The sequence below is a fragment of the Nicotiana tabacum genome, chromosome 11 (genome assembly GCF_000715075.1).
Source record: "Nicotiana tabacum cultivar K326 chromosome 11, ASM71507v2, whole genome shotgun sequence".
NCBI classification, from domain to species: domain Eukaryota; kingdom Viridiplantae; phylum Streptophyta; class Magnoliopsida; order Solanales; family Solanaceae; genus Nicotiana; species Nicotiana tabacum.
The window spans coordinates 148,681,014-148,691,514 of NC_134090.1; the positions used below are offsets into that span (position 1 = coordinate 148,681,014).

The 10,501-nt window shown below is 33.4% G+C and overlaps 2 protein-coding genes across 2 annotated transcripts; both read left to right on the forward strand.

Moving 5' to 3' along the window:
• Positions 1-508: 508 nt before the first annotated feature.
• On the forward strand, positions 509-3,224 carry LOC107805461 (protein VERNALIZATION 3-like). The gene is made up of 4 exons (XM_016629509.2): positions 509-859; positions 1,420-1,481; positions 2,336-2,376; positions 2,925-3,224. Exons 1-4 carry the CDS (start codon positions 665-667, stop codon positions 3,065-3,067), a joined length of 441 nt encoding a protein of 146 aa, XP_016484995.1. The 5' UTR covers positions 509-664; the 3' UTR covers positions 3,068-3,224.
• A 4,021-nt stretch (positions 3,225-7,245) lies between these two features.
• On the forward strand, positions 7,246-8,632 carry LOC107805459 (uncharacterized). Its single transcript, XM_016629508.2, has 2 exons — positions 7,246-7,647; positions 7,844-8,632. The coding sequence occupies exons 1-2, from the start codon at positions 7,246-7,248 to the stop codon at positions 8,630-8,632; spliced, it is 1,191 nt and encodes a 396-aa protein (XP_016484994.1).
• The last annotated feature ends 1,869 nt before the right edge of the window (positions 8,633-10,501 follow it).

Here is a 10,501-nt window from a genome sequence, read left to right on the forward strand (position 1 = left end):
TAAACACAAATAATAAACAGTCATTTTGAACCCGGAATCACTAGTCAAATTGTTTGGCTAAAAAGGGGTCATGATTAGTGTAACCCAGTGAGTCGAAATGCAATCAAAACCCAAAGTACAAAAACAATCTGCGACTAAGAATTATGCTAACTTGGAAAAAATTAAGCTAATACTTTACGAAAATCACATCATCTTTTACATTTCTTTTCAAAATCAAAATTAAAAAAGAGAGGCAGTTGGGTCATGTTGGGCGAATTGATTTATGATGCATTGTTTAATTTGATTATTTTGATTCACGAAATTTTTGAGGGGCTGGATCATGACCCGTTTATTGATCTTTTCGGCAAGTTCAAATTTGATCCAACCCACACATTTGTCACCTGAACTTGAGATGCATATTTCTTCAGTTCATTGTCTTACAAAGATTGGCATCAACCAAGAATAGGATTTTCTAGTACGTAGGAGAATACCATAAAAGGGAGGATTCTTGGCAGAGTACAAAAACAAAAATTAAGCATATAGGCACCACACAATATCAACAATACTGCTCATATAAATAGACATAGCTAGCTCCTCCCTTTGATCACGAATTGCTATAACTTTGAAAGAGAAAAGTAAAGAATTTTATTGTAGTGATAATATAACACATCTTCTATATATCATCATGTCAAGAATAGATCCTTTGGTAGTTGGTAGTGTGATAGGCGATGTATTAGATCCATTCACAAGATCTGTTGACCTTAGAGTGGTTTACAATAATAGGGAAGTCAGCAATGCATGTGTCTTGAAACCTTCTCAAGTTGTTAAGCAACCTAGGGTTCAAATTGGAGGGGATGATCTTCGTAACTTGTACACTCTGGTAAATCATATTCGTTCTGTTCTATTTTATGTGTCATTGTTACTATTTGGAAAACATAAAAGGATTCTTCTTGACTCACAATTTTTTAAAATAAGAAAAGGGCAACTTGGTGCATTTAGCTCCCCCTAGTACAAAATCCAGAGAAGGGTCGAATCTCATTGGATCTTATATACATAGTTTTTCGCTGCATTATTGTTAGAGGTTGTTTATGTTGCTTGAGCCCTTGACATTCTAGTTATACGATTTATTCAACTATCTTTTAAATATTTTGTATTACTAACTACTGTCACTTATAGTACTTTTACATAATTTCTAAATATTCAAATTTTATTTTTAAAACTTGAAGAATTTATATTTGATTGACACGGAAAATTAAGCAGTTGACCTAATATTGCAAATCTCACCCTGTAAAATGGAAAGTATTCCAAATCCCACCACGTAAAATGGAAAAGGAGGGAGCATATATATGTAAATGGTGGTGTTTAGTTTTAATTTCTTTGTCTTTCTTAATGTGGAATATTTTGATGACATTTGAGATTTTGTGCTCTTTTTTTTCCAAGGTTATGGTGGATCCTGATGCTCCAAGCCCAAGCAACCCTAACCTGAGAGAGTATCTATACTGGTTAGTCTAGCTTCTAGTAGTTTTTATTTTCACCAAACATACTGCTCGAAAAAGCAGAAGCTGTTCTTGTAGCTGAAAAATAGGAAATTGTAGGGTTCTTCTTAACTGTTGCATGCATGAGCTTCTTCCATCTATATTATTTCAAGCTTATACAATATACCTTTTTAAGAGGTTAATATATGAGGTACCCCAATATCATATATTTATTTAATCCCACCCACATATGCTTGCGAGCGACATAATTATTTTATGTGCTCAAAACACAAGTAAGAGATGTTTTAAGAGAAGTAACACAACTTGTCTAACATAAAATCATAATGTCATTCGAATTATAATTAATGGTGTGTACTGAAAACCCTAGATCTCTCGTAACACAAGTGAGACATATGCTTTAGATTTTTCAGTCAAAATATTAACTTCAGTCTCAACGCAGAATATGACATATGTTATAGAGGATACTGCTCTTATTACAAGAAAAAGATACACAAATCATCACAAATTCAAGCATCGAAATATATTTTGCGATGGAAGAATGAAATTGTCACAAATGTGTCACAAAGTTCGTTCAAATTTATGTATTCCGCATCTTTAGTCATAAATATCCCGTCATATATCAACTTTTTTATTTCTTGTAATGAAAAACCAATGTTTTTACATGAAAATCTCTACTCAAAAATATTATTTGAAAAATCGATTGAAACTGAAATACAGAAAACATATAAAACTGAAAACGAGGAAAGTCTCAGTGGGATTCTCTATGTCTTTATTTAACATTAATTCACTATCACTATATATCTACCCCCCCCCCCCCCCTCCTTTTTTTTTCTAACACTTTCTTTATTACATTTTTGTAGGCTGGTCACAGATATCCCAGCAACTACAGATACAAACTTTGGTAAATCCTCCTATATTACAGATCATTCTGCATAATTAGTTTGTCATTTACAAACATCCCAACTCCCCATAACCCCACCTAAAAACCACAAACCAAGAAAATAAGCCAATCGTTAGGTTATATAGGTTTTGTGTTAATCTAACATTCTTAGGTAGAGTTTAAGTTATATGCACTCACGTTGTAAAAAATATTTGAACAATCAGGTCAATTATAAGATAATAATATTAATTGATAACCTAGTAAAAATTGTACTCTAATTTACTATTAGAGACAGGGGCGAAGCTATGTTGGCCCAAGGGTGGTCAACTGAATACTCATCACCGAAAAATAATACTATATATAAGGTAAAATATTACTTGTTATTGATTAAAATATACACTTTGAACACTCTTGCATAGCCCACTGACAAAGGGTGTTTAAATTTCGAACACCCTTATTGAATTTTCTAGCTTCACCACTGATTAGAAGTAACATAAAATTTTATTTACAGTGTTAGTGTATATATAACTAAAATCATTTTACTTGTTTTTTTGCTGCATTGATTATAGGAAATGAAGTTTTATGCTACGAGAGTCCACAACCATCATTGGGATTTCATCGCTTTGTTTTCGTGTTGTTTCGACAATTGGGTCGCGAAACTGTGTATGCCCCGGGTTGGCGTCAGAATTTCAACACAAAAGACTTTGCATAACTTTACAATCTTGTTTTGCCTGTTGCTGCTGTTTACTTCAATTGCCATAGAGAGAGTGGTACTGGTGGCCGCCGCGCATAATAAATGATATTAATTACTTATATATATATATTTCTGGAAAACTTTTAGTAAGATTTCCCGACTTAATTAATAACAATAAAGCTTTATTTACTATATATATATATATATATATATACATATAGTAAATAAAGCTTTATTGTTATTAATTAAGTCGAGAAATCTTACTAAAAGTTTTCCAGAAATATCTGCACTTTGTTTGATATATAATTAATACTCCATCTACTATTGGTTACCATATGATATATAATTGTATTAGTTTCAATATAAGGTTTGATGTTACCTATTAGTAAGCCTTGCTCATTGCTTCCTTAATTGTCTCCTCCTCTCCTTCATTAAATAACTTCATTGTGGTTGTTAGGTATTGAAATACAGTCTAACCTATCTTTAACAATATCCTCATATTACATTCATTTACTATAAAAGCTAGTTTTCTCTCGAAATCGACTTTTGATATTATATTTTACCTCTCTATAACAACTTTTTACCTATAAAATCAACATCCATCTTTATAGCAATATGCGCTTTGTAAAACTACCCCTCTATAACTTCCATGTAGAATCTCTAATAGGATCACCAATAATAAGTTTAAACATTTTGATCTCAACGTACTGCTACTTGAACCGAGATAGAAGATTCAACTCTTAACCTCTTAGGTTACCTCAAGGGAAAACTATTAGGTATCCTTTGATGCACATCTACGCTAATTCAAGTGTTATATCTCTAGTAAGAGACTAGAATCTATGAAATAAGCTACAATTACGGCTTGAAATAATTTAAGCTTCTAATAGCTTTAAAATGTATACATTAGAGTTTAAATCTTTATACTTTTGGTTTGGTAGGAATTTATTAAGAACGTGTTAGTTTTTTTAATATTTATTTAGTAAAATTTACTTAAATTTTGAGTATTTAGATTTGAATAATTTTCTAATTTTTTTATAACACCCAAAATATATTTAAACATCAAGTATTGTTATAGGTATATAACATTCATTCAATATAAACGCCAAAAAATATCGGAACAAACTGTAAAAGCCATATTTAACCTATCCAACTTCAAATACCATAATTGAGCCTAAAAAGTAGTATTTAAAGATCTCAATAGTTAAGGGGCCTTTTGTATGTTCTATATACGATTCCGAAGATGAAGCTAATAAAATCCAGAATTTATGGCCCTTGATCAAATTGGAAAAATCCAATAATTTCAAATTAATGACAAAAAACAATGAACTTTGTCAATTTTCCTGGGTAAGGATCTCCAAGTTCGTCTTTTCTTAGATAACTAAAATCTTTACCACACTAAGGAATTAACAACATACAACTTAATTTCAGTTACGGTATCTAGAAAACCTAATTAATTAATCAAAAACTAAAGTTAACATGTAGAAAATAGTCATAATCTAGACAAGGATACCAAAATTAGATATGAGTTTATAGTGAAAATACTTGCATGAATACACGGTGAATAAGACTTGAGAAATTATTGTGCTTGAAATACCTACGTATCAAAGTAAATGATCAAAACATATGAGAATCGCCTGCGAGAAATGAGAGAGTGAAAGATAAAAAGTTAGGGAAAAAACAAGTTGAAGAATACAAGGACGCTGATAAATTACTTGCATGTAATGAAAATATTGTTCACTATACATATACAAAAATAAGCAAGAATTAGTGACAGACAAATTTTGCTGCTAAATAAAAAAATTCGTTGATTTAACAGTGAATTAGTGTCGATCTATAAGAAATCTATTAATTACGAATTATTTAGCGATAAAATTGGCGATGAGTTTCCTAGCGAATTTTTTTTTTTTTTAAAGTAGTTTTAAGCATATGACACATAATTGGTACAATTCTTCTCCCTTCGTCTCACAAAATGTTCACATTAAATAGTACTCTACATGTTCCATCCATTATTAAAGCTTTGCTCTCTCTCCAACAAGTTTTCTCACTACTTGCATATTATGTATGCCTAATCAGGGATTAGTAAAATACAAAAAAAAAAAAAATTCAATAGGTAAACATGAAAAAACAAAAAGAAAAAGAAGAAGCATAATACTCGCACATCACAACAAAAAATGGTCATAACGGCAATAAAATTTGCCGCGAAAACTTTTACCAAGAATTGCATCTATATTTGCTATAGTATCGCTAAAAGTTTTAGTGAATATTATTTTGACGAGATATTGGACCATCACATGATTGCAAAATACAAGTGGTTCATAATGTAGAACATTGACGGCTGGATTCCTAAATAAATATGCAAAGTTGTAATGGGGAATCCATTGCAAAAGTATGAGAACGATATATTTATGGGTTGGTTTCACTATTATGGTAAAAGCTTCGAATGGGAATTTTCTGTGTCTTTTGTGAAGAATGCTACTTCAATATGGTCCATAATTATGATATCTTCAAACCTATATATTCTTAGATTATTAGGACTAGGTTCACAATAGAATCGATGTCGTTTTCTTGTCTATGACAGCTGAAATTTTGTTAGTTTTTTCAAACCTATATATTCTTAGATTATTAGGACTAGGTTCATAATAGAATCAAGGCGTAATACATACGGAGTCACCTAAAGTTAGTACGATCTTTCACTTAGACACTTAAACTAGACCTCTTTCCAATTAGACACGTTTCTTAGGCAATTCTCATACCAATTAGACACGTTTTTTGATGGCTTATTAATTAACAAAGCGCGTGTTCTGCAATCTCCGTCTACGTGGCAAAAATAACCATTATAAATCGTGCCACATCATTTTATTTGTCCACCTCAGCTATATAGTGTTATTTCCACTAAAATACAGATAACTAGCCCTAAACAAACATCTAAACATATTACCATTGTTCCTTTTACCTTCGATGAAAACTAAGAAAGGTCCTACCACTGTTAATCTTCTTCTTCTTTTGGTCAATGGTGTTGGAATCTAGTATTTACACTGATTTCTCATCGTATTTACAACGGTTCAAGGTCCAATCTCTCCTTATTTTCTATTGCTACAGCTAGGGCTAAGTAATCTGTAAGTTATTTCTCAAGCTAGGGTTTTTTTGGGGTTTTCCTTTGTGTTGGTCCCTTGTTGTCTTATGTAAGGGAATATTATGGAGGATGACTATATTTTAACTCACTTTCACCACGGGGTACATTTATCAAGCAACATGTCCCACTATACAAAGGGGAATTAGATGCTTTTGTTGTTGCTATCGATAAAGACCATTTTAGTGTTGTCGAGTTGTCTGCTTATGCTAAAGACCTTGGGTATGCAGTTGTCGAAGGGTTTTATTGTCAAAAGGAAAAAGATGGTGATTTTATCAAAGTCTTTTCTGATTTTCAATTATATGAATTTGTGAAAGATTTAAAACATAGTGATATTTTGGATGTTTATTTGCGTCATGGTGTAAGTCAGCCTGAAGTAGTCGAAGAAAATATTGGTCTTTTATGTGGGGCAGAAGTAGGTGGGGGTGGTAATGACCAATTTAATGCTAGGGCAACACCTGGGAGTAATACAAATACTGAAGAACCTATTGAGCCGCCTACTGAACCAACTCACAATGCTGTTGAACCACCTATTGAGCCTCCTATTGAACCAACTTTGAATGATGCTGGACGAACTCATAATTCTTCTGAACCAACTGTAAATGCTGCTGATGGAGATGAACCACCAGACCATAATGTTAATGAAGATGGAGTGCAATCAGATGTTGAGAGTAGTGAATCAGAAGAAGATGTTCTTCCAGAAGAAGATGATTCAGATGTTGATGATGAATTGAGATCTCTAAGGGCTGAAAGGAGGAGCAAGAGGCAGGGTAAGCAGAGGAAAAAACCAATTGCAATAGATGAGATACCACTAGGAGAAGCTTGTATTGATAGAGATTCAGGTGATTTTAAAGTAAAGAACTACTACCCAGTACACAAATGTGATACTTCAAACAAGAATAAGTTGTGCACTTCAAAGTTTGTTGCAAAGAAATTCAAAGATGAAATAACTAAGCAGCCCCACATAAGGATATAGGAAATACAGGAGTTGTGTAGGGACAAGCTAGGATTGTATGTTGGCAAGACAATTTGTTATAGGGCTAAACTGTGTGTTCTCAGAGAGTCCATGGGTGATTGGAATATGGAGTTTGCAAGGTTATGTGATTATGCTGATATGATAAAACAGACCAATCCTGGTAGCTCATGTTGGGTAAGGATGGACAGTGAAACTGAGCTAGGAAAAAATCTCTTTGTTTACTTTTATGTGTGCTTTGATGCATTGAAGAAAGGTTGGTTAGAAGGATGTAGGAGAATCATAGGTTTTGATGGTTGTTTCTTAAAGGGTGCTTGTAAAGGTGAGCTTCTGGTTGCTGTTGGCAAGAATGGAAATCAGCAAATGTTTCCTATAGCATGGGCAGTTGTGGACCAGGAGACAAAACATAGCTGGAGTTTTTTCATCAACTACTTGAAAAATGATTTGCAATTGGGAACTGGAGAAGGATTAACTGTGATGGCAGATATACAAAAGGTAAGTATTCTGTTCTGTTGTCTCTTAAGTAGCCTATTAAGTAATTTTGGTATTTGATGTTCATTAATGTGATATGTTCAGTTGTTAAGTACTTAAGTATTCTATTATTTTGTTAAGTAATTAGTATTCTGCTGCTATTAAGTATTCAATTTTGTGTAGTAATATGCTGCTGTAATTTAAATTAATTATTGTGTAGGGATTTGCTGCAGCTTTGAATGAAGTTTTACCTAATGCTGAATTTAGGATATGTTTCAGGCATATATGGTCTAATTGGCATAAGAAATGGAAAGGCAAGGAAAGGAGAAAACAGTTTTGGAGGTGCTCTAAATCTAGTTATGAAGTTAAGTTTAAAGAGGAACTTGAGAAAATGGACAAACTTGGTAAGGATATTTGTAGGGATTTGTTATATTATCCAAAAAAGTCATGGGTTAGAGCTTATTTTGAAGTGCATTCCAAGTGTGATGTTGTTGAAAATAATATGTGTGAGACCTTTAATTCATGGATTTTAGCTTCTAGGCATAAATCAATTATAACTATGTTGGAGGAGATTAGAAGGAAAATAATGACTAGGCAAGTGGATTTGTTGAAATTTGCTGATACTTTGATATCTGATATATCACCTATGGCAAGGCTATTGTTAGAGGATAGCAAAGACCTTGCTAGAAAATGTATTGTCCTTTGGAATGCTGATGTTGGATTTGAGATTGGAGAAGGGCTGCATAAACATGTAGTTAATCTGACTGATAAGGTTTGCACTTCTAGAGCTTGGCAGTTGAGGGGTATTCCATGTCAACATGTTGTTCTTGCATACTATCACATAAACAAAGAACCTGAACAGGCAGTAGAGCATTGGTATAAGAGGGATACCTTCTTAAAAGCATACAAGTATTCCATCCAGCCTATGACAAATATGAAGATGTGGCCAGAAACCAACAATCCTAAGATAGAGCCTCCCAAACCTAAACCCATGCCTGGTAGACCTTAGAGGAACAGAAGAAAAGGCAAAGATGAACCAAAAAAGAAATATGGAAAGTTGTCCAAGTGTGGAGTGAAAATGACATGTTCCAAGTGCCATCAAAAAGGACATAACAAAAGATATTGTAAGGTAAATGTTTCTTGTCAAATATTTTCTGTTGCCATCACATGTTTCCTGTTGTTCATATGAATGTAGTAATCTGTTTCCATCACTGTTATTCACTGATGTTGCTCAATGTTATGTAGGCTGAAAATTGGATGCCTTCACATCAAGGTAGCCAAAGCTCACAAGGTGCTAGCCAACCTGATGCAGCTGGAAGCTCAAGCCAACCTACAAACTCTATGTGCTTTGATACAATAAGGGTTAGAAGGGTTAATGAAGCTAGAAGCTCAAGCCAACCAACACCAAGTTCAACAGATTCGAGCAGGCCTGCTAGGAGAGGATTAGGTAGTCAACTTCCTCCAAAGGGTAAAGCAACTACCAGCTAAAAGAGAGGAAGGGGTGCAAGTAAAGAAGATGCTGAAAAAGGAGCACAAAAAAGGTCCAAAAATGTTGGATTTGGCGTCTACACAGCTGCAAGTGAAACTCAAATATTAAAGGTATATAATCATACATATTTCATGTATAATATGACTTGCAAATAACTTACTGATTGTGGTTCAATATTTGGCAAACTGCAGCCCGGAACATCAAGCCAACGACTTATGGTAAGTGGTTCAACTTATAAGAGTGCAGCTCTAACAGGAATTGACCTTGGTTTTAAGGCTAGAGGCTTGAGGTGGAAGGGTTAAGATGCTGTCACAACTTCCCAGTTGCAGCAGATGAAGGCAAACTTCAGCAAGAAGTAGTATCTTAGGAACTTATTTTTTCTATATGTTATGTAGCAACAACCTATTATATTTTGGGATCTAGTTTTTGAAGGAACTAAACTTTAAGTTTTATTCAGTCGTGTAATCTTACTATTCTGTTTTGGATATATGTTATGCAACTGCAACTTCAGCCTTATTTTGTTTGTTTTGGCAGAATAGTTACTCTATGTTCTGAATAATTACTCTATAATGCAGCAACTCCAGCCTATATGTTCTGCATTTTGAAACTGCATCTTATGGTTCTATGCCTTGTACAGAAGTTGTATATTACAGCATTTTCAAAATTCAACAACTGTAAATTAAAACAACGGTTTCAACATCTGAATATAAACAGAAGTTTATAACAAAATTCAGTTGTATTTATACAACATCTGAATATTACAACAACAATTTCAAAACAGAAATTTAAAGCAACAACAGAAATCCGTCTTCTTTTTTGCTCATCAGTCAACCAAAATTCATCAGTCATACAGTTTCCATAAAACGACCAATAATACAACAACAATCGTCAAAAGGATCCGTCTTCTTTTTGCTCGAACTTTCTCCTCTTCAAAAGCTTTGACTCTCTTTAATAAACCCCAAATTATATTCTTCGCTTGAGTAGGCATCTCATCGTCATACCAACAGAAATAATCACATCCACCCTTTTTCTATAAATATCACAAAACACTTTTAATCAATTTTTATCAAAGAAAATAATTCATAAAACAGAATTTACAAATTATGAACAAACAATTTACCTTTCCGAATTTGCAAGCAAAAAACCTACGGCATGGGTTTAATTGGGTCCAAGAAGTATTCAACTTTGGAGAAACACCACACTTACAGATTCGAGCAGCAACGCAAGGTGACATTGACGAGTTCGTCGATTCCGAGAAGTTCGACATTAATAAAAACGGCAACAACAAAAATGAGAGGAAGAAGAGAAGAGAAGAAATTAATTGATACCAAGAAGAGAACATAAACGAGAGAAAGAAAAGAAGAGAAGAAAAGATTTGCTAGAGAATTG

Bases quoted from the DNA above. Each gene is read 5' to 3' on its own strand.
- LOC107805461 (XM_016629509.2), top strand. From the start codon at position 665: ATGTCAAGAATAGATCCTTTGGTAGTTGGTAGTGTGATAGGCGATGTA. The intron at 1,482-2,335 runs GTTAGTCTAGCT...ACATTTTTGTAG, and splicing joins CTGAGAGAGTATCTATACTG to GCTGGTCACAGATATCCCAG. The intron at 2,377-2,924 runs GTAAATCCTCCT...CATTGATTATAG, and splicing joins AACTACAGATACAAACTTTG to GAAATGAAGTTTTATGCTAC.
- LOC107805459 (XM_016629508.2), top strand. From the start codon at position 7,246: ATGGGTGATTGGAATATGGAGTTTGCAAGGTTATGTGATTATGCTGAT. The intron at 7,648-7,843 runs GTAAGTATTCTG...ATTATTGTGTAG, and splicing joins TGATGGCAGATATACAAAAG to GGATTTGCTGCAGCTTTGAA.